General features: G+C 43.3%; 1 protein-coding gene across 1 annotated transcript in view; it reads right to left on the bottom strand.

The window, feature by feature from the left end:
* LOC122541548 (butyrophilin subfamily 2 member A2-like) overlaps positions 1-23,617 on the bottom strand; it is an 82,010-nt gene that overhangs the window by 24,065 nt on the left and 34,328 nt on the right. Inside the window, exon 19 of the mRNA XM_043678377.1 lies at positions 9,785-10,173. Within this exon, the coding sequence (XP_043534312.1) occupies positions 9,785-10,173 (389 nt within the window). The remainder of the gene's footprint in view (positions 1-9,784; positions 10,174-23,617) is intronic.

Genomic DNA, 23,617 nt, shown 5'->3' with positions numbered 1-23,617 from the left:
TTGGTGGAACTTCCTGAGCCCAATTATGACTGCCAATCCATTTTCTGGGTGTATTTACAAGCTGCATTAGCCAAATTCCTGGGTGCATAAGCTATTGGGTGTTCCTTTCCATTGGGCCACTATGAGCTAATACCATCCTGATGCCATACGGGGAAATATCACTTGTCAATACCAGATCATTCTTGGGACCATAACATGCCACATCAGAGGCACAGCAGCTGTTTATTTACTTCATTGAATGCTAGGCTTATCTATGAGAGCACTTTCAAGGCTTATGCAAAGGTGCAAGGAAGGTGAAAGGTTATGTATAATCTTTCCACAATAATTTATCAGACCAAAAAATGCCCTAAGCTCCTGACAGGCATAGGTATCCGGGCATCTTTGATTGCCCTCACTTGGTGGCACGATGGTTCAGTGGTTAGCATTGCTGCCTCCCAGCAGCAGGGACACAGGTTCAATTCTGTGTGGAATTTGCACATTCTCCCCATGTCTGCGTGGTTTCCTCCAGATGCTCTGGTTTCCTCCCGCAGCCCAATGATGTGCAGGTTAGGTGAACAGGCCATACTAAGTTGCCCATAGCGTTCAGGGATATATGGGTTAGGTGCATTGTTCTGGGAGAAAGTGAGGACTGCAGATGCTGGAGATTAGAGCTGAAAAATGTGTTGCTAGAAAAGCGCAACAGGTCAGGCAGCATCCAAGGAGCAGGAGAATCGACATTTCGGACATAAGCCCTTCTTCAGGAATGAGGAAGATGTGCCAAGCAGGCTAAGATAAAAGGTAGGGAGGAGGGACTTGGGGGAGGGGTGTTGGGAATGCGATAGGTGGAAGGAGGTTAAGGTGAGGGTGATAGGCTGGAGAGGGGGTGGGTGTGGAGAGGTCGGGAAGAAGATTGCACGTCAAGAAGGCTGTGCTGAGTTTGAGGGTTGGGACTGAGATAAGGTTGTAGAGGAGGCCACAACGGGTGCAGCGGATGCAGTAAATGATGTGTGTGGAGGTGCAGGTGAATTTGTGTTGTAGAGCAGGCTACATTGGGGAGACAGGCCGCCTACTTGCGGAACATTTCAGAGAACACCTCTGGGACACCCACACCAACCAACCCAACCACCCCGTGGCTGAACTCTAACTCCCCCTCCCACTCCACCAAGGACATGCAGATCCTTGGCCTCCTCCATTGCCAGACCATGGCAACACGATGTCTGCAGGAAGAGCGCCTCACCTTCTGCCTAGGAACCCTCCAACCACAAGGGATGAATGCAGATTTCTCCAGCTTCCTCATTTCCCCTCCCCCCACCTTATCTCAGTCCCAACCCTTGAACTCAGCACCGCCTTCTTGACCTGCAATCTTCTTCCCGACTTCTCTACCCCTACCCCCTCTCCGGCCTATCACCCTCACCTTAACCTCCTTCTACCTATTGCATTCCCAACGCCACTCCCCCAAGTCCCTCCTCCCTACCTTTTACCTTAGCCTGCTTGATACACCTTCCTCATTCCTGAAGAAGGGCTTATGCCCGAAACATCGATTCTCCTGCTCCTTGGATGCTGCTTGGCCTGCTGCGCTTTTCCAGCAACACATTTTTCAGCATTGTTCTGGGGTAAATACAGGATAATAGAGTAGGGAAATGAGTCTGGGTGGGTTAGTGTGGACTTGTTGGGCCAAAGGACCTGTGTTCACACTGTAGGGATTATGATTCTCACGTCATTTTCAACAGGGTATAATCCGGTCTTGTTGTCTCTGTAGTTCAAGCAGGTCACTTGGAAGGTGTGGAACAAACATTTTTCCCTTCTGAGGCATATGCCTGCCTTTAGTAAATGCCTCAGGACTGTATCTAAATTCTCTAAGTGTTCCTTTACCTGTTACCAGGAAATCATTTAGGTAAATGGTAACCTGAGGTCAACCTTGCAAAATATTCTCCATCATCCGCTGAAAAATTGAACAGGCTGACAACATCTTAAAGGGTAGTCTCGTATATTGGTACAAACCCTTTTGGGTATTACCAGAGCATACTTCTGGCATTCCTGGTCTAAACACAATTGCAAGTAAATGTGGCTCACATCCAGCTTCATGAAGAACAGCCCCCCCCCCCAGCCAGCTTTGTGTACAAATCCTCTGTCTGTGGGATTAAATCTTTAACCAGCTATGAGAAGCACTTTACCGGTTGTTTAAGACTCTACAAAGTGGAACTGACCCATCAGGCTTCACAAACTGTACAACCTGACCTGCCCATTCTGCAAACTGGACTAGACATTTTTGTATAGTTACATCATTAATCCCACATCTCATTAAGTGTTATCAGCTTCGGCCAGTCATCTTAATTTAATAAAAAACCCCAATATAGATTCCCCTGGTTTTCAAATTGCTGAGTAAAAGTGATAGAATCTTAGAATTAGAGGCTTGAGGTCGTATTATTCCTTAACTATGTCTTGAAATGTTTTTGTATGTGGAGCTTCAGGATGAATTAGGCTGCTAATTATATAAAAAGCTGCAGCTCCACAGGCTGTCAGGAAACTTAATCATCTTTTCTCATCTGCCACAATGTCATTTACATAGAAATAATAATGCATTCTTTCCACGTACTCGGACTGGTTTCTAACAGTAGGGTCAAATCAGTCAAGCTGCCCAAATGAAGACAAGATGTAAGAAATGCTTACTCCAATTCAAAGACAACTGTTGTGAGCACATTTCTTCAGGATCATGCTTTGCTCTTATTGCCTCTGAAATAACTCCACAGAGGCCAGTCTCCTGTCATTAAGTCATCCTGTATTTACACATAAACAATCTTTGATTATCGTAATGCTTCATATAAACTTGGGTACCAAAGAGTCACGATCTACAACACATCCTTTGCCCAAAATGTTGATTTTCCTGCTCCTTGGATGCTGCCTGACCTGCTGTGCTTTTCCAGCACCACTCTAATCTAGACTCTGGTTTCCAGCATCTGCAGTCCTTGTTTTTACCTTTCTTTATGTTCACCAGGAAACCCTGATTGGACCAAATTAATAGTCCCAATCATGGGACTCAGTGTACGAGGTCCAGCTGGCTGACCTCATTACAATTGTTACATTGGTGGTAGTCTTTAAGGAATCACTGGAGTCAGGGATGATCGGAGAGGACTGGAAATGGCAAATGGAACACATCCCTATTGAATAGACAATAGGTGCAGGAGTAGACCATTCTGCCCTTCGAGCCTGCACCACCATTCAATATTTTCATGGCTGATCATCCTTAATCAGTATCCTGTTCCTGCCTTATCTCCATAACCCTTGATTCCACTATCCTTGAGAGCTCTATCCAACTCTTTCTTAAATGAATCCAGAGACTGGGCCTCCACTGCCCTGTGGGGCAGAGCATTCCACACAGCCACCACTCTCTGGGTGAAGAAGTTTCTCCTCATCTCTGTCCTAAATGGTCTACCCCGTATTTTTAAGCTGTGTCCTCTGGTTTGGCACTCACCCATCAGCTGAAACATCTTTCCTGCCTCCAGAATGTCCAATCCTTAAATAATCTTATATGTCTCAATCAGATCCCCTCTCAGTCTTCTAAACTCAAGGGTATACAAGCCCAGTCGCTCCAGTCTTTCAGCGTAAGGTAGTACCTCCATTCCAGGAATTGACCCCAGTCCTCTCCTGACCTTTAAGAAGGGAGAGAGGCAGAAAAGAGGAAATTATAGGCCAGTTAGCCTGACCTCAGTCATTGGTAAGATTTTCGGATCATTATTAAGGATGAGATTGTGGATATTTGGAAGTGCAAGGTAAAATAGTACTGAGTCATCATGGTTTCATCAAGGGACATTATGCCTGAAAATCTGTTCGGAGACTTCTTTGAGGATCTAATGAGCTAGTTAAGCAAAGGAAAGCTGGTGGACAGGATCTATTTGCATTTCAAGAAGGCCTTTGACGAGGTTGATAAATAAGTTAAGAGCCCATGGTATTGGGGACAAGTACTGACAAGTTGAAAGGATTGGCTGACTGGCAAAAGGCAGGGAGTTGTGATAATGGGGTCTTTTTCAGGACAGCAGCTGGTGACAAATGGAATTCTGCAGCAGTCCATGTTAGGATCACAACTATTCACACTGTACATGAACGATCTGGACAAAGTAACTGAGGATATTGTTCCCAGGTTTGCAGACGACACAAAAATAGGTGGAGAGACAGTCAGTTTTGAGGAAGTGGTGAGGCTACAGAAGGACTTTGACAGGCTAGGGGAGTTGCAAATAATTGATATTTAGAATACAATATGGGAAAATATGAGCCTAAGCACTTTGGGAGGAAGAATAGAGACAGAAACTATTTTCTAAACAAGGAAGTGTTTCCGAAATCTGATGCACAAAGGACTTAGCAGTCAGAGTTCAGGTTAACATGTAGGTTCAGTTGGCGGTTAGGAAGTTAAATTCAATGTTAGCATTCATTTTTAGAGGACTAGAATACAGAATAGGGATGTACTGCTTAGACTGCATTTGGAATTTTGTGAGCAGTTCTTGGCCCCTACTTAAGGAAGGATGTGAAGCATGGGGTCCAGATGAGGTTTACAATAATGATCCCAGAAGGACTTATCATATGAGAAGCATTGAGCTCACTGGATCTATACTAGATTGAGTTTAGAAGTATGAGGGTAATCTATTGAAACTTACATAAAGACATGGAGAAAATATTTCCATTAATAGTAGAGACAAGGACCCAAGGGCAAAGTCTCAGAGTGAAAGGTACGTCCCTTTAGAACTAAGATGAGAAGAAATTTCTTCAGTGAGAAGTTGGTGAATCTGTGGAACTTATTGCTGTAGAAGGCTGTGAAGGCCAAGTCATTGAGTGTCTTTAGGATAAAGATGGATAGGTTATTGATTATTAAGATAATCAAAAGTTACAGGGAAAAGCTAGAGAATGGAATTGAAAAAACATGTCAGTCATGACTGAATGGCAGAGCAGATCAGATGGGCTAAGTGGCTCTGATAGCTTATAGTGTCTTTCTTCTTTTTACATAAATAGAAATGCTTTTACAGACAACTGGATTTTTTTTTAATCTTATAGTTTTAGGATAAAACAACATTGTTATCAACTGGGCCCAGAAAATCAAGCTCAGGTGGAAACATTGATTCTATTCATGGTAGAAAAACACCAGTCTGAACTTAATCAAAGCAACTGGAGTTCATCAGTGGTGTAGGTTTCTAATCCAGATGGATCTGCTAGACTGTGTGCAGATTATTGAAATTTGAATGTGTTACGATTGGCAGATTGTATTGTCAGGGTTGGTTGTGCTTCATTCCTTTCTATGTTTGCTCATTTGAAGGGGCACTGGGAAGTTCCACTAAACCTCCCTCACCCTTCCTGCCAGATCCGAATTACAAATCATCCATACATACTTTCACTGCCAGACCCAATTCCTCCCATACACCTTGACCTACTCTATACATTGCATTTTCTTTTACCTTGCCACCTTAACCCCTGGTACTGTACCCAGTTTCCACCCTATTTACCTGGTTCCCTACCCCACCCTAGCTGGTATTCTACTTACCATGTACCCTATATACCTGGCATTCTATTAACATGACACTCTACTCCTTAGGCAATCTGGCATCCTGCACTGGCAGGCTGCACCATCCAAGCTGGCAATCTTTCCAGTCAGCATTCTACTTACCTGGTACCCACACTACCGACTCTTTGGCATCTTCTCCTCCAATGCCCTATCACACTTATCTTATGCATTATCTGTTAAAATGGCTGTCTGGACCTTTAAATGTCAGAACTCTGTAAAAGGGGATGTCGTTTACTTTCCTCTAACAATCCTATTTTATGAAAGAACCATCAGACTTGGAGAACGGCTCTGTATTTCTGAGGAAGCCCAGGTGGAATCTCCTCTCAGAAGTGTGGAGGCTCCTTCTTCTATGAAAATAGAAACATAGAAAATAGGTGCAGGTGCAATCCATTCAGCCCTTCTGTTCTGTACACCATTCAAGATGATCATGATTGATCAAACAATCTCAGCATTCCATCCCTGCTCTCTTTCTAAACCTTTTGATCCCTTTAGCCACAAGGGCCAAGTTCAACTACTTTTGGATGTATCTAATGAACAAGCCCCAAACGGGTTTCTATGATAGAGAATTCAAAATGTGTCTGAGTGAAGAAATTCTTCCTCATCTCAGTCCTGAATGGCTTACCCCTTATTCTTAGACTGTCACACTCTAGTTCTGGACCTCCCCAACATCAAGAACATTCTTCCCACATCTAGCCTGTCCAGTCCCATCAGGATTTTATATGCTTCTATGAGATCCCCCTCATTCTTCAAAATTCCGGTGTGTCAAAGCTCAATTGATCCAGTCTTTCCTCATATGTCAGTCCTACCATCCTGGGCATCAGTCCGATGAACCTTTGCAGGATTCCCTCAATAGCAAGAATGTCCTATCTCAGACAAGGAGACCAAAACTGCATACAATACTCAAGATGTGGCCTCACCAATGCCCTGTATAACTGCAGTAAGTCATCCTTTCTCTGATACTCAAGTCCTCTTGCTACGAAGGAGAGCATGTCATTAGCTTTCTTCCCTACCTGCTCCACCTACATGCCAATCATCAGCAACTGTTCCACCATGACACCAAAGTCACGTTGCACTGCATCTTTTCCTCTACTGACACCAGTCATATAATAATCTGCTCTCCTCTTTTTGTGACCAAATTGGATAACCTTACATTTATTCCCATTATATTGCATTTGCTAAGTATTTGCCAACTCCACTAATCTGTCAGTCTGCAGTCTCCTTCCACCCCACTTGCAGCACACACTGCCACCAAGCTTAGTGTCATATGGTTTTCAATTCCTTCTTAAAGATTGTCTCTGATTGCTGAAAGCAAGTCAGAACAACCACTGCCAGAGGAAATTGGACAAGCTCCAGTCAGCTCATTGCAGAACCAAGAATCTGCAAATAACTGCTCAACTGACAATATCACGGTGACTAAAATCCCCCAATTTAATGGCTGCAATGGTTCACAATATTCATCACTAACCAGCCAAAGGGTGATTCCTTCAGGCTTACTACTGATTTCTAATCCATGTATTGATGTCATGTTTTATTCTCTTTTCTCACATTACATTAGCTAATTAACTTACTCATAAATTCAAATGCTTAAATTAGTTCAGTTTAAAATAAAAATATATTTGGGCTGAAAAAATATATCAATGAGGGAAGGAATACTTTTCAATTTAACATTGTTGCAACTAATTGAGTGGTAGGTGAAAAATGAAAGGGAGTCCATTTATTTCTCCTCACCTGAAACACAATGTTTTTGGAGGTATACTCTAAGGGGTGCCCATATTTGAAAGGCACAAAATGCCTGACAATTGGATAAATAGAATTATAAGGCCTGCTCCACAAAATGCCTGACAAACGATAAACAGTGTAAGAAGACTGTTCCAATATTTAAGAGAAACACAATGGTACCTTTGAACCGAAGTAAAAGGAGGTTGTGTAAAAACAACAGCCAGTGACAGTTCAATAAGAAGATTGCAAGTTTGAAGATTTGGACCAAACATTGAAGAAGGGGGTAAACTTCTATGATAACAATCATAGGTGAACTAATGTGATTGTGGCTCATAAACATTTGAAGGATTCAAACAAGTTCATTAAATTATGACAAGTGATTTATTCTGGTCTCATGAACAAAAGGATGTTATCCCATTAGGTGAGCAGTGTTAGTTAGAACAAGGGCTGTAAATCTCATTTCAGAAGACAGCCAAATGGCATCATGCAGCTCATCATGCAGCTGTGAAAACAGCAGCTAAAGTTATCTTGCAGTAATTAGCTGTTTCTTGGAAACTATTTAGTATTAAGAAATAGGTTCTAGTTAAAGATTCTTCAGATAATCACAGAGATAGATTTCGATGGAGTTATGGATACAAATATATAACAAGATATGCCAATTAGCATTATGGGAAAGATTCAAACCTAAATGTAAAAGTTAATTACGTCTCAGGAAATATTTTCTTTATCACAACAGGGATCCTGGGTGGATCCAGTAAAAAACAAATTGCTCGCAAATCACGAGCTAAAGAGTGCTATCAGTAGAAGTAGCAATAAAACCTTACATATAACTAACTTTATAATAGAAATTAATATTACAAATCTTAAAGCAGTTAGTTAGAACCAGCTGTCTTTTGCATATTTTATATAAAATTAGGAAAATATAAGAGGAGTAACAGAGTTTGAAGAGATAGCAAAGGAATACAATGGGCAACAGAATTAAAGCACTCTTTAAGGATAAGCAAGTCAGCGACATGTTTGACGGAGTTCAGCCAGTAAGTTTGGAATGTAATTCATAGGATGCATAGAAAGATCCCAAAGCCTGGTGATTACAATGTCTATTAAACATCATAAGATCATGGGAACCTTGGGCTTTCCACAGGATTGTCAATCAGTCATCAAGTGTTTCACGGGACTGAATGTATAGAATAAGGGGAAGATCACAGTGACCACGCTGTAGGTGATTATTGTAACTCAACATGTATAAAAATGCTGTATCTCTGTGAAAAACCAGAACATCATTGATCGCTCTTCCGATCTGAACCAAAGATTAAGGGAGCAACTGCATTCTTAGATCGAGGCCAAACTTGGGGGGATTCTTTGGCCCTCTCCCTGCATGAACCAGTGATTGTTTGAATGCGAATGAAGACTGCCACATGCCTGAATCCTGCCTGCCTCTTGTGTCTTTGTCCCCAGTCGGTAGGTTTCCTTCCTAAGTATATTACCTGGAATAGCAACAAATTGGGCACCTTCACATGAGGACTGTTCCTAACAGAACCCCAAGTCTCCAAAAGGCACTAATAATGCATCACAAACATTTATCACATGTAACAAAGAGATTTAAAGCTGGCAGACACTTGTGTCATTTCTTATTTGGCAACATACAAATTATTTTTAGTGGAAACTGAATCTGGTCAAATCTGACCTTGACGTGAGAATGCAGTTGCTCCCTTAATCTTTGGTTCAGATCGGAAGAGATTTCAGTGATGCTCTGGTTTTTCACAATGGGATACAGCATTAATTCAGAATAATTGAAGAATGTTAAAGGCAACTTGCAGCTGGATTGGCAATCTGTGGCTAAAACTCTAGCTCAAACAGTCTTAGACAAATGTTAATCCTGGAGGTGAAAAACAAATGGAAGCATCAAACCTGATCCCCAAAATCCTGGGAATAAGGATGACCCCTACTCAGAAAGGGAATTTGATTCAGCCAGTCAATGAAATATATTGTCAATACATTAATACCAAGAGACATAGAAACACTAAAAACCTATTAAAACATTCCATAGCTTTCACAATGTGGGAAGCCAGGAAGTTGATACAGAGATAGAAGTTGGACTAGGCCATTTGACCCTCACACCTATTCCAATATTCCCTGGAAATATCGACCCCAGAGGGTTGGTGCAAACAGTCATTGAATATATTCAACTCAGATCATGTTTTTTCTAAGGAAATAAAGGGAAGTTCACTTGTATGAAAGAATGGACTAAGCTTGAGGGCCCGAATGGTCTTCTTTCATTCATATTCTTATGTGGACAGCTCCAAAGATTCACAGCATTGAGTGAAATAGCTTTGTATCTCATTGTTAAATTATCTTTGCCTTCCCCTTAACCAGCCTGCCCCCCTCGTCTCTCCTCCTCCATCTGTGTGAGATTCCTGAACCAATGAAATTCAACCTCGCGTAATCAATGTGTAATAATTTGGCTTCTGTCATGGTTAATGTTTCTCTATCACCTTCAGCAAGGAAGTCAAGAATAATGGTTTTGAAATGATCACTGACCTGTAACATTCAGGGTCACTGTGATATCGCTATGCTTGTCATTGGACACAACGAAGCACTGGTACTGTCCCCTATCGGAGACGCTGACATCTTTAAGCCTGAGAGAGAGATTCCCCTGTGCCACTTCATCGAGAAACATCTCAGTCCGGCCATTGTAGGTTGAGGGTTGAAATGTTAGGTCGTCTGCTCTCCCAGTGTACATGTGGATGGGTGAGTTGTAGCCATATTCCATGTTGATCCAGCGGACTTCGATATTCTCTGGGGCTACAGCCGTGATCAGCACACAGTCCAGGATGACATCGTCCCCAACAACCCCCATGATGGGGTCAAATGGTCCTGTCACATGTAAATCTGCTGCAGTTTCTGGAACAGCCAGCATAGAGAGAGAGCTAGAGAATGAGATCCATCAGTCTTCACAAAGGTCATTACAGTTATATCATGAATAATAAGACAGAGAGGGGGAGGCAGTCAGACAGAGAGAAAGAAACAGAGAGACAAAAGGAACAAAGAGAGAGTGAGGGAAGGGGAGAGGGAAACGTGGAGAAGCACCAGAGTGAGAGATAAACAGACAGAGAACTAAGAAAATAGTTCACATTTCCCATAGTACTGACCATCTGGCAATGCAGCATTTCCTCAGTGCCAACCTGAACAACCAGCCTCGGTTACTTACAGAAATCCCTAGTGTGGGCTTTGCCAAGATCAGTGCAACTCCATCAACACTTAAGAAGCTTGACATTATCCAGGATAAAGTGGTCCATTGGTTATTACCCCATCCAAGACATTTAATATTCACTGACTGCACAAGCAGTGCACATTAGTGGGAACTTGTAAAATTCAATACCGCAACTCACCAAGACATCTTTGACAGCACTTTCCAAAGCCATGATGTCCACCATCCAGAAAGATAAGAGTAGCAGATACATGGGAATACACTACCACTTGCAAGTTCTCCTTCAAGCCACTCACTTTACTGCTTTGGAAATATATTGCCATTCTTTCAATGATGTTGGATAAAAAAACCTGAAAGTCTCTCTCTCGTCACACCATGGGTGTCCCTACACCCTGTATAGGACTCGGTTAACTCAGTTGGCCAGACAGCTGGAATAACAGCAACAGTAGAGTTTCAAATCCCACCCTGGCTGAGGTTCCCATGAAGGTTCTTCCTTCTCAATCTCACCCCTCACCTAAGGCATGGTGAACCTCAGGTTCAACCGTCACCATTCATCTCTCTAATGAGAGAGCAGCCCTACGGCCCTCTGGAACAATAGCAACTTTACTTTATCCGATGAATGAATAAAAAATCCTTGTCTTCCAACTCAGTATTTGTAAGCTACCACTTTTACCAGACAAAAAAAAATTAAAAACTAATATTAGTTATTATTTATTAAATGTTGTTCTCCTACCATAGAAGATCCAAACAAGAATCTGAAGCAGGAGAAACATTTCGGAAATTCAGAAATTCGATGTCAGCATATTCAGAAAATGATGGGTTGCAACTGCCTGAAATAATATTAGAGAGTTCACATTACACACAAAAAACACATGAAATGACACAACTGAGTATTCCAGCTTCAGTCATTGAAGCATGCATGAATATATATCCACATGTACTGACAGATATCTAGATACAAACATTTACATTACAGTCTTGTCCAAAATTTCACATCATAATCTTTACTGTACTTATGCAATGATTTACAAATCTCTACATTTTACAGAATATCTACGTGGTAATTAGAAACATTTCAAAGGATGGACCAACTACCTATCTTTAATGAAAAATGTTAAAGGTTGCATCAAACATAAAGAAAAAAAATCATATAACATGTAAAGATGACATAGAGTCATAGAGTCATTGAGATGTACAATATGGAAACAGATCCTTCGGTCCAATTCCATGCTGACCAGATATGCTAAATTAATCTAGACCTATTTGCCAGCGCTTGGGCCCATATCCCTCCAAACCCTTCCAATTCATATACCCATCCATAAGCCTTTTAAATGTTGTAATTGTATTAGTCTCCACCACTTCCTCTTGCAGCTCATTCCATACACACACTACCCTTTGTGCGAAAAGGTTGCCCCTTAGATCCCTTATGAATTTTTCCCCCTCATCCTAAACCTATGCCCTCTAGTTCTGGACTCCTCCCACCCCAGGAAAAAGATCTTATCTATTTACCCTATCTATGCCCTTCATGATTTTATAAACCTCTATAAGGTCACTCCTCAACCTCTGACCCTCCAGAGAAAACAGGTCCAGTCTATTCACTATAGCTCAAATCCTCCAACCCTGGCAACATCCTTGTAAATATTTTCTGAACTCTTTCAAGTTTCACAACATCTTTCTGATAAGAGGGAGACCAGAATTGCACACAATATTCCAAAAGTGGCCTAACCAATGACCTGTACAGCAGGAACATGACCTCCAAACATCTATACTCAATGCTCTGACCAATAAAGGAAAGCATAAAAATGCCTTCATCACTATCCTATTGGCCTCCACTTCCAAGGAGCTATGAACCTGCACTCCAAGGTCTCTTTGTTTAGCAACACTCCCCAAGATCTTTCCATTAAGTGTATAAGTTCTGCTAAGATCTGCTTTCCCAAAATGCAGCACCTCACATTTATCTAAATTAACCTCCATCTGCCATTCCTCAACCCAATGGCCCATCTGATCAAGATCCCATTGTCCTCTGAGGTAACCTTCTTTGCTGTCCACTACACCTTCAACTTTAGTGTCATCGACCGTCCTCGCTTTCTCCATGCATAGGAAATTGGCTGGCTAACAGGAAGCAAGAGATGGCATAAATGTTTTTTTTTCATATTGACAGGCTCAACAAATAGTTAGGGCAGGATTATAAAATGGTTATGATGTTGGAGTAAATTTATTTCTGTTCCTTTCTTCCAACTGTGTTAATTTAGCTTTCTTTTAAATATATTGAGACCATTCAGTAAGTTTCATATTCTCACCGCTCTCTCGCTGAGAAAGTTTTTGCTGAATTGCCCATTGGATTTATTAGTGACTGTCTTACATTTATAACCTCAAGTTATCCACATAAATGATCACATCTCCACTACACCAATTCTGCCAAACTCCTTAACAACAATGAATGCCTCCATTTAAAAAAACTCACATTTACATAGCACATTTGATGACATCCCAAAGTTTTTCACAGATAATGAAGTATTTCTGAAGCATAATCAATGTTGCTATGTGGGAAAACAGCAATCCATCTGTGCATAGCAAGCTCCACAAACACCAACATGAATAGATCATCTAATTGTTGTAATGCTGAATGAGGGATTAATATTGATCAAGACACATTCAGGTATTGCATTTCAGTAAGGCAAATCAGGGCAGGACTTATACAGTTAACGTTAAGGCCCTGGGGAATGTTGTCAAACAAGGAAATGTCAGGATGTAGGTAAATATTTCCTTGAAAGTGGCATTACAGGCAGGGAAGGTGGTGAAAGCAATATTTGGCATGTTTGCATTCATTGGTCTGAACCTCCAGTACAGGAGTTGGGATGTCATGTTGCAACTGTGCAAACATTATTGAGGCCACATTTCAAGTTCTGCAAAATACTCTTGTATTTATTATTAAAAGTTATTATTAAACTCGAAACGGTACAAAAAGGTTTAAGAATGCTGCCCAGACTGGAGAGTTTGAGTTATAAGAAGAGGCTGGAAAACTGGGACTTGTTTTCCCCTTGATCTTATTGAGGTTTATAAAATCATGAGAGGCACAGGCAATGTGAATACCCAAGGTATTTTCCTGGGGGTAGGGGAGTGGAAAAGTAGAGGGCATAGTTTTAAGGTGAGAGGGCAAAGATTTGAAAGGGAGCTAAAGAGCAACTTTTTCCACAGAAGGTGGTATATGGGACGAGCTGTCAGAGAAAATTCGAGAAGCGAGTACAAAGTCATTTGAGTCGGAAATGTGTGGAGGAGTATGGGCCAAATGGACTAGTTCAGTTGGGCCGAAGGATCTGCGTCGGTGCTGCATAACTCTATGGCCGAGAATAACTCGCCTGCTCTTCAACATACTTAATGACTTGAATTGACGTCTTATCTTCAATCACTCTCTCTTTATTGCTCTGGAGTGTCACTCTCGGTTTTATATACCTATATCCTGAAGTGCGACTTGAACCCACAACCTCCTGAGGTAAAGGACGGACTAACAACCCGATTCAGGTGACGCTTAGATTACTTACAGTGTGGAAACAGGCCCTTTGGGGCACACCGACCCGCCGAAGTGCAACCCACCCAATCCCAGTCCCCTACATTTACCGCTTCACCTAACCTAAGCTGGACTGTGGGAGGAAACGAGCACCCGGAGGAAACTCACGCAGACACGGGGAGAATGTGCAAACTCCACAGACCTCCACATTCCTGAGGGGGGAATTGAACCCGGGTCTCTGGCGCTGTGAGGCAGCAGTGCTAACCACTATGCCGCCAATATTCCCGATAATCTGGAAGGAAAGGGGTATGAGAATCTCACGCACGAATGAAAATCCTCTTCTTTTAAGATGCGGTCATTGTTGTAAAGCGAAACCTGGGAACCATCCAGTCATGGAGACGGTATCGTTTGGAGCTGGGAACACCCAGAATCTCCTGTCCCACAAGGGACCAGACGGGTTAATATTTACCCACCATGTCCCCTGCGACCCGCTCTCCCCATCACCCAGGCTCCGTCCTCCCACAGCCAGGCCCTCCCAGCCTCTGTTCGGTTCCTGGACTGAGACTCCCACTCCCCTCGGGACTGAGTGCGTGATCCAGGACGTCCCCACCGATAGGGAGATCGGAGTCAATTACACAAACTGATAGGAGCTCAAATTACCCCCAAACTCACCGATTAAATTCCTCCAAAAAATTCGGCAAGGATGACAAAATGGAGAAGCGATCAGAGCTTTCAGTTTCTATTTGATATCAGTTCCGCTTCTCTAATCGGTGCACAGTTGAGCCAAAAGTTTTCGGGCGTCAAACTCACACTGCGGAAGGGCGGGACCACCCCAAAAGAAATCATCTCTCCCACCCCTGGTCTCCAGCTCATTTACTGTCTCACAATGGTCAGTATTGACTTTCGGGATAAGTGCTAACGGAAAGATACAAATTCGGTTCATTGTGACAGCACTTCATGAGTATATCCAATTTTTTTTATAGATTCGATTACTTGCAGTGTGAAAACAGGCCATTCGGCCCAACCGACCCTCCGAAGAGAAACCCACCCAGATCCATTCCCCTACATTTACCCCTTCACCTAACACCACCGGTAATTTAGCATAGCTAATTCACCTGACCTGCACATCTTTTAGATGAAGCCGGAGCAAACCCACGCAGACACAGGAAGAATGTGCAAACTCCGTACAGACAATACCCGCGGGGGAATTGAACCTGGGTCTCTGGTGTTATAAGGCAGCAGTGCTCACCGCTGAGCCACCTTGCCACCCATCTTTACATGTTCTTTAAATGTAGAGAGGCGTTTTAACTTCTAATACCACTCCAAGCAGTGTGGTGTAAAATTCCAAGCAGTGGAATGTGGTGAAACGGTTAAAAATTATGTCCCAATACATGTGTGAATCTAACCGGAATGGAGGTGTTGCTTAGTCCCGTGTGAATCTTCTTATCTGTATGTAACCAGAATGGAATGTGTTTTTTAGCCTTGCTCTGCTGTTCACATGAATGTTTATATCTGGAAAAGAGTATATCAGCTGGAAAAGTCTCCAGTTCGGTGAGTCTGCTCCGGGGTTACGTTTAACCGCCGAGCGTGGGTTGTTGGCAACCGCCCTACGAGAACTGACGGCTCCCAGTTTTGGTAACATGTAGAGTGAGTATAAGCCAGACCCGTTGTGGCGACGCTGCGGGGAATAAAATGCCCATATTCTAGCAGACTCGCCTCTTGGTCGTTTGTTCTGTGTCAGACTACTCTCCTACGAACCTGACCTTGAGAATTTTTTTAAAACAAGCAGTGAGTTCAAGTTTCCCTCAACCCCAACCCCCTCCCAGATCCCATGGATTTCCTGCACCTGTTCAAGTTCCCGTAATGTTCTCCCTCAGTGCTCCAATGAAAACACCTCCAATGTCTCTTCACAACTGAACTCTCCAGTCCAGGCAACATCCTGGTAAATCTCCTCTGCACCTTCTCCTGTACAATCACTTCCTAACTATAATGTGGTTTCCAGAACCAAACACAACACTCCAGCTGTGGTCTAACCAGTGCTTTATACAGTTCCAGCATAACACCCTTGCTCTTAAACTCAATGCCTCAACTAATCAATGCAAGCACAAATATGCCTTCTTTCCTACTTTATTCACCTGTCCTGTTTCCTTAAGGCACTGATGGATATGCATACCAACATCTTTCTGGTCCTTGGAGCTTCCCAAAGTCGTGGAGTCATACAGATGTACAGCATGGAATCAGACCCTTCTGTCCAACTTGTCCACACTGAACAGATATCCTAAATAAATCTAGGCCCATTTGCCAACACTTGGCCCATATTCCTCTAAACCCTTCCCATTCAAATGCCTTTAAATGTTGTAATTGTATCAACTATGGATCCAATTAGCAGAATTTCATGGAACCACAGGCTCTTACTTTCGTTCTCAGTCTCCCATATGGGACCTTTTCAAAATCCTTGCTGAAATCCAAGTTGACTAGCTGCAAAGCATTGTCCTCATCTATACAACTGATTGTCACTTCAGAAAGTCCAATCAAGTTGGTCAGGCATGACCCTCCCCTTGACAAAACCATGCTGACTGTTATTAAGAATTAGGAATAGGCCCTCTGCCCAACAAATCCACACTGACCCCCCCAGGAGTAACCCAGCCAGACCTATTCCCCTACTCTCTATTTACCCCTGACTAATGCACCTAGCCTACACAGCCCTGAACACGATGGGCAATTTAGCATGGCCAATTCACCCATCATGCACAGGTTTGGGTTGTGGGAGGAATCCAGAGCATCCAGAGGAAACATACACAGACACAGAGAGAATGTGCACCTCCACACACACAGTTGTCCAAGGCTGGAATTGACCCCAGGTCCCTGGTGCAGTGAGGCAGCAGTGCTAACCACTGACCCACCATGTCACCCTTGATTAATGGCTACCTCACAGAGTGCAGGTTAATTCGATCTCTCAGAATTGCTTCTAATCAATTCCCCACCAATGAGTTAAAAATCAAACAACTCCAGGTTACAGTCCAACAGATTTATTTGGGAGTACTAGCTTTCAGAGCACTGTTCCTTCATCAGGTGAAGAAGCAGCACTCTGAAAGCTGGTGCTTCCAAATAAACCTGTTGGACTATAACCTGGTGTTGTGTGATTTATAACTTTGAGAAAGGGAGGACTGCAGATGCTGGAGATTAGAGTCACGAGTGTGGTGCTGGAAAAGCACAGCAGCCCAGCAGCATCCGAGGAGCAGGAGAATCGATGTTTCGGGCATACATTCTTCAGCAGGATTCTTTAACTTTGTCCATCCCAGTCCAACACCAGCACCTCCAAGTCATGCCCACCACTGAGATTAGACTAACCTCATTGCCAATGAAGTGCCTTTTCAAGGATGATATAATGAGACAATGTAGCAAACACGAAACCCAGTTATTGAAATGGACCATCCTCCCCCCACCCCCCACCTTGTTAACTATTTTCAGCCCTGAGACATGGCCTCTTGTCACACTACCTTTACTCTTTAAAAGACTGAACTTCAAAAATTTGAGTTCTGAGGAAAGATCACTGGCCAGAAGTGTTAAATCTGATTTCTCTCCACAGATGCTGCCAGCTCCACTGAGATTTTCAAGCAATTCCTGTTATTGTTTCAAAGACATTCTTCGCTTCCTCACATCAGGCTGTCGGAGGATAAAACTAAACTGATGTCTGACACCTTGTTGGATGATCTCAAATTGCCTTTATATAGCATCTTTAAGATTGTTGCTTTGCAGGAGCAATTATCGAACAATTGCCACCAAAGAATGATGATTAGTGTTTGCAATAAGGAGGAAGGTTTAAAAAGTGTCTCAATGTAGGAGAGATTTAACAGGAAAGAGAAGAAAGGCTTGCATTTATAAAGCACCTTCCAGGACCACTCAATATTCTGGTACAACATTCTTTGGGTAATGTGGTGACCAGAATTCCATGTGGCCTTAGTAAAGTTCTGTACAGCTGCAACATGACTTGCCAATTTGTAATACTCTGTCTCTCGACTGCTAAAGGCAAGTGTGGCATCTACTTGCTATATCACTTGTGTTGCCACTTTCAGGGAACGGTGGAACTTTATGCCATCTTCACATACTTCTAAGAATACTGCCATTTACTGTATTCTTCTCTCCTGCATGAGACCTTCCAAAATGTATCTCTTGACATTTGCCTGGATTAAATTCCATCTGCCATTTCTCCATCCAGACTATCAATAGTAGTGATTTTTCAGGTATAACTGGATCAAGGAGGGTCCCAGAGGATTGGAAAATCGCTAATCTAACACCCCTGTTTACGAAGGGAGCAATGCAAAAGATGGGAAATTACAGGCCTGACCTGCGTCATTGGTAAGATTTTGCAGTCCAATGCGAAGGATGAGATTTCTGAATATTTAGAAGTGCGTGGTAAAAGAGGACAAAGTCAGCATGGTTTCATCAAGCCAAGGTCATGCTTAACAAATCTGAAAGAATTCTTCGAGCATGTAATGAGCAGGTTAGACCAAGGAGAGTCAATGGATGTTACTTACCTGGACTCAAGAAGGCCTTTGATAAGGTGCTGCACGGGATGCTGCTGAACAAGATAAGGGCCCATGATGTGTAAGGCCAGGTCCTCACATGGATAGAAGCTTGCCTGTTTGGTAAAAGGCAGAGAGTGGGGATAAAATGGTCCTTCTCAGGATGGAAGCGACTAGTGGTGTTCCACAAGAGTTGGTGTTGGGAACAAAACTTTTCTCTTTATACATTAATGATTTGGATGAAGGAACTGAGGGCATTCTGGCTAAGTTTGCAGATAATACAAAGTTAGGTAGAGGACAGGTAACATTAAGAAGACAAGAAGGTTGGAGAAAGATTTAGACAAGTCAGGAGAGTGGGCAAGGAAGTGGCATTTGAAATACAAAGTGGGGAAGTGTGAGGTCATGCACTTTGGTAGGAAGAAAAGAGGCCTGGACTATTTTTGAAATGGGGAGAAAATTCAGGAGTTTGATTTGCAAAAGGACTTGGGAGCCCTAGTCCAGGCTTCTTTGAAGATAAACATACAGGAGAGTCGGTAGCTCGGAAGGCAAATACAATGTTGTCATTCACCTCGAGAGGACTAGAATAAAAAAGCAGGATCTAATGCTGAGCCTTTATAAAGCTCTAGTCCGATCACATTTAGAGTAGTATGAGCAATTTTGGGCCCCATACCTCAGGAAAGATGTACTGGGCCTGGGAGTGGATCAGAGGAGATTCACGAGTCTAGTCCCAGGAATGGAAGTCTTTACGTATGAGGAAGGTTTGAAGACTCTAGGAATTATATTTGGTGGAATTTAGAAGGATGAGGAGAGATCTAATTGAAATTTTTAGGATATTGAACAGTCTAGACAGAGTGGAGATTGGGAAGATGTTTCCATTGGCAGGAGAGGAGGCTGAGGGCACAGCCTTAGAGGAAAGACAAGACCCTTAGAACGGAGATAAGGAGAAACTCATCAGAGAGTGGTGAATCTGTGGAATTCATTGCCACAGAAAAAGGCTGTGGAGGCCAGATCATTGAGTATATTTAAAACAGAGGTAGATAAATTATTGATTGCCAAGGCATCAATATTATGGGGAGAAAGGTGGAAATCGGTTTGAAAACCTATCAGCCATGACTTGATGGGCGAATGGCCTAAGTTCTGCTTGAATATCTTATGATCGCACGGTATTATATCTAAATATTCCCAGTGGTACAACAATAGCTGCCATTGTCAGAGACGCAACACATTACAGAGTGGCATTGCTACGTTCATTCAGTGGACAAGACAGTGGCAAATTAATTCTAATATTGGCCACAATCAGGTCTTCCAAGAATAAAATAGAGCAAGGCATGTACTAAATGGTGTAAAAAGAGATTTAAATATCAAAGAGAATTGAAATGAAAGAATGAAACAGAACTTAATCCCCTAACAGAAAGTTGATCTTCACATCCAGAGACCTGGAATCCTGTCCACTATCACTTTGCGATTTGGACCAGAGGCATATCAATCAGAGAAAGGGCAGGGAGAAATCAGACATGGGGCAGTGGATTGAAAAGGACAGCTGTCACTCAGTGTTTATGAGGCGGGATATGTGGGGGTAAGTGAATCGATTGATTGAAACCTCTGTCATTCAGACAGTAGGAGGCGGATTTCTGAGGAGATTTGAGAGGAGGAATGAAACGGAAAAGAAACACAAAGAATGTTAGACCATAAGACCATAAGACATAGGAGTGGAAGCAAGGCCATTAGGCCCATCATGTCCACTCTGCCATTTCATCATGGCTGATAGGCATTTCAATTCCACTTAACGTAGCCCCTAATTCCTTGCGAGATCAAGAATTTATCAATCTCTGCATTGAAGACACTCAATGTCCTGGCCTCCACTGTGCTCTGCGGCAATGAATTCCACAGGCTCACCACTCTCTGGCTGAAGAAGGGTTTCCTCATTCCGTTCTAAGTTGACTCCCTCTAATTTTAAGATTGTGCCTACAAATCCTAGTCTCCCGCATAACGGAAACAACTTCCCAGGGTCCACCCTTTCTACGCCATACATAATCTTGTAAGTTTCTATTAGATCTCCCCACAACCTTCTAAACTCTACTGAGTACAATTCCAGGCTCCTCAGCTGTTCATCATATGTTAGGCCTACCATTCCAGGGAGCATTCAGGTGGATCTCTGCTGGACACCCTCCAGTGTCGGTATGTTCTTCCTGAGGTGCGGAGCCCAAAATTGGACACAGTATTCTAAATGGGGTAAAAACAATGACTGCAGATGCTGGAAACCAGATTCTGGATTAGTGGTGCTGGAAGAGCATTGCAGTTCAGGCAGCATTCGAGGAGCAGTAAAATTGACGTTTCGGGCAAAAGCCCTTCATCAGGAATAAGCCCTTCATCAGGTATTCCATTCTAAATAGGGCCTAACCAGAGCTCTGTACAGTCTCAGAAGCACATCGCTGCTTTTATATTCCAACCCTCTTGAAAAAAATGACAACATTACATTTGCTTTCTTAATCACAGACTCAACCTGCAATTCAACCTTGAGAGAATCCAGAACCAGTACTCCCAGATCCCTTTGTACTTTGGCTTTATGAATTTTCTCACTATTTAAAAAATTGTCCATGTCTGTATTCTTTTTTCCAAAGTGCAAGACTTCATGCTTGCTCGCGTTGAATTTCATCAGCTATTTCCTGGACCACTCTCCGAAACTGTGTAAATCTTTCTGCAGCCTTCTCACCTCCTCAGTACTACCTGCCTGTCTGCCTAACTTAGTATCATCAGCGAACTTTGCCAGAATGCCCCCAGTCCCTTCATCCAGATCATTAATATATAAAGTGAACAGCTGCGGCCCCACTTGTCACCAGCTGCCATTACAAAAAAGAACCTTTTATCCTAACTCTCTGCCTTTTGTCAGAATGTTGGAAAAACTGAATAGGTCTGGCAGCATCTCTGGAGAGAGAAACAGAATTCACACATCGAGTCAATGTCAGCCCTCTGGGGAACCCTGAAAGAACTGCAGATGCTGGAAATCAGAACCCAAATCAGAAATTGCTGGAAAAGCTCAACAGGTCTGGCAGCATCTGTGGAGAGAATCAGATTGAATGTTTCCGGTCCGATGATCCTTCCTCAGAACCCTTCAGCAATCCGCCCCTGGGGACATATCTTTGTTCAATTTTGGAAACTCTTTTCTCCAATGGTCAGCCTGAGAAGAAGGGAGGAAGAAGGAGATATTGGGAAGGGGAGGAATCATCATCACTATATGTAAAACTGAATGATTCAGGAGTGAGATTCTGATGTTTGCTTTATCACAAACAGATGTTAAAGACAATGTAGATTTTTATTTTCCCCTGAGACATGATGAATTTACAGGCAAGATCAGGGAATGTGAAGCAAAAACGGGTGAAACGATTTGAGATTCTCCACAATCCAATGAAATGGCAGCAGAGATTTCCAGCCCAGAGGGCCCAATCTTGTTCCTGTAGATGTGAAAGCAAATCTGCCTCTGTCTGAAGAGAAGGCTTCAGTTCCCAGTGTGAGGAGATGCAGGGAAGGTCCCCCTGTTTCTGATCAGCATTCTTCACACAACAATCAGGACCAGCAAACAAAAAAGACTTTCCGAAGAAGTGTCACTGGCCCCAAAACGTCAATTTTGCTTTCTCTCCATAGATGATGCCAGACCAGCTGAGCTTTTCCAGCAACTTCTGTATTTGTTTCTGATTAACAGTTCTTTCGGATTTTAAATTATGTAACAAATTGATGAATTTAACTATGAAGTTAAAAAGTATCAAACAAAGTAGCTTCTTAAAACTCATATTTTTATTGCGCCTTCCAAGAATGAGAATAATTAGAGTGGAAAACGCCCATCGCAAACAATCCCCTCCCCTATCAGCTTTCCGTAGAGACCACTCCCTCCGCGACTCCCTTGTCAGATCCACACCCCCCACCGACCCAACCTCCACTCCCGGCACCTTCCCTTGCAACCGCAGGAGGTGCAACACTTGCGCCCACACCTCCCCCCACACTTCTCTCCAAGGCCCCAAAGGAAACTTCCATATCCGCCACAGATTCACCTGCACCTCCACCCACATCATCTACTGCATCCGCTGCAGCCGGTGTGGCCTCCTCTATATTGGGGAGACAGGCAGCCTACTTGCGGAGCGATTCAGAGAGCACCTCTGGGCCACCCGGACGAACCAACCCAACCAACCTGTAGCACAGCATTTCAACTCCCCCTCCCACTCCACCGAGGATATGCAGGTCATTGGACTCATCCACCGCCAAACCACAACAACCCGACGGTCGGAGGAGGAGCGTCTTATCTTCCAACTGGGAACCCTCCAACCACAGGGGATGAACTTGAACTTCACCAGTTTCTTCATCCCCCCTCCCCCCAACTTGTCTCAGCCGAATCCCTCCAGCCCGGCACTGCCTTCCTGACCTGCAGTCTTCTTCTTGACCTCTCCGCCTCCATCCTACTCCGACCTATCACCCTCACCTTGACCTCTTTCCACCTATCACATTTCCAACGCCCCTCCTCCAAGTCCCTCCTCCCTACCGTTTATCTTCTCCTGCTGAACACTCTCTGCTCATTCCTGAAGAAGGGCCTGTGCCCGAAACGTCGAATCTCCTGTTCCCTGGATGCTGCCTGACCTGCTGTGCTGTTCCAGCAATAAAGTTTCAACATTGTTCAGTGTAAGGTCACTGTCGCTTAGGAAGTGGCGCAGTCCAGATTCACAGGATGGAGCAGTTCAGTTATGAAGAGGTGCTGGATAGGCTCGGGTAGCGATCTTTAGGTCAGAAAGTCACAGAACATCAGGTTTTTTTGAAATCACAAGCTTTCGAAGCCCTGCTCCTTCGTGACATGGAGTGCAGCAGCGGCCCGAAAGCTTGTGATTTTAACCAAACCTGTTGGACTATAACCTGTTGTCATGTGACTTCTGACCATGGCCACCCCAGCCCAACACCGGCACCTCCACGTCACGTCTTCTTTAAAGCAGACAAGAATGAGACTGGATCTGATTAAAGCGTACACGATGAAAAGGGGTATGGGCAGGATGGAGAGAGAGAGAAGCTGTTGCCATTATTCGAAGCGTCAACATCGGGGGGGCGGGGGGACAATGTTAAGAGGAATGGGAGATTTATGTGGGATTTAG

The sequence above is a fragment of the Chiloscyllium plagiosum genome, chromosome 37, assembly GCF_004010195.1.
Source record: "Chiloscyllium plagiosum isolate BGI_BamShark_2017 chromosome 37, ASM401019v2, whole genome shotgun sequence".
NCBI lineage: Eukaryota > Metazoa > Chordata > Chondrichthyes > Orectolobiformes > Hemiscylliidae > Chiloscyllium > Chiloscyllium plagiosum.
Note: the sequence above shows the minus strand (reverse complement) of the source record. Positions and strands in the feature narration are given on the sequence as shown.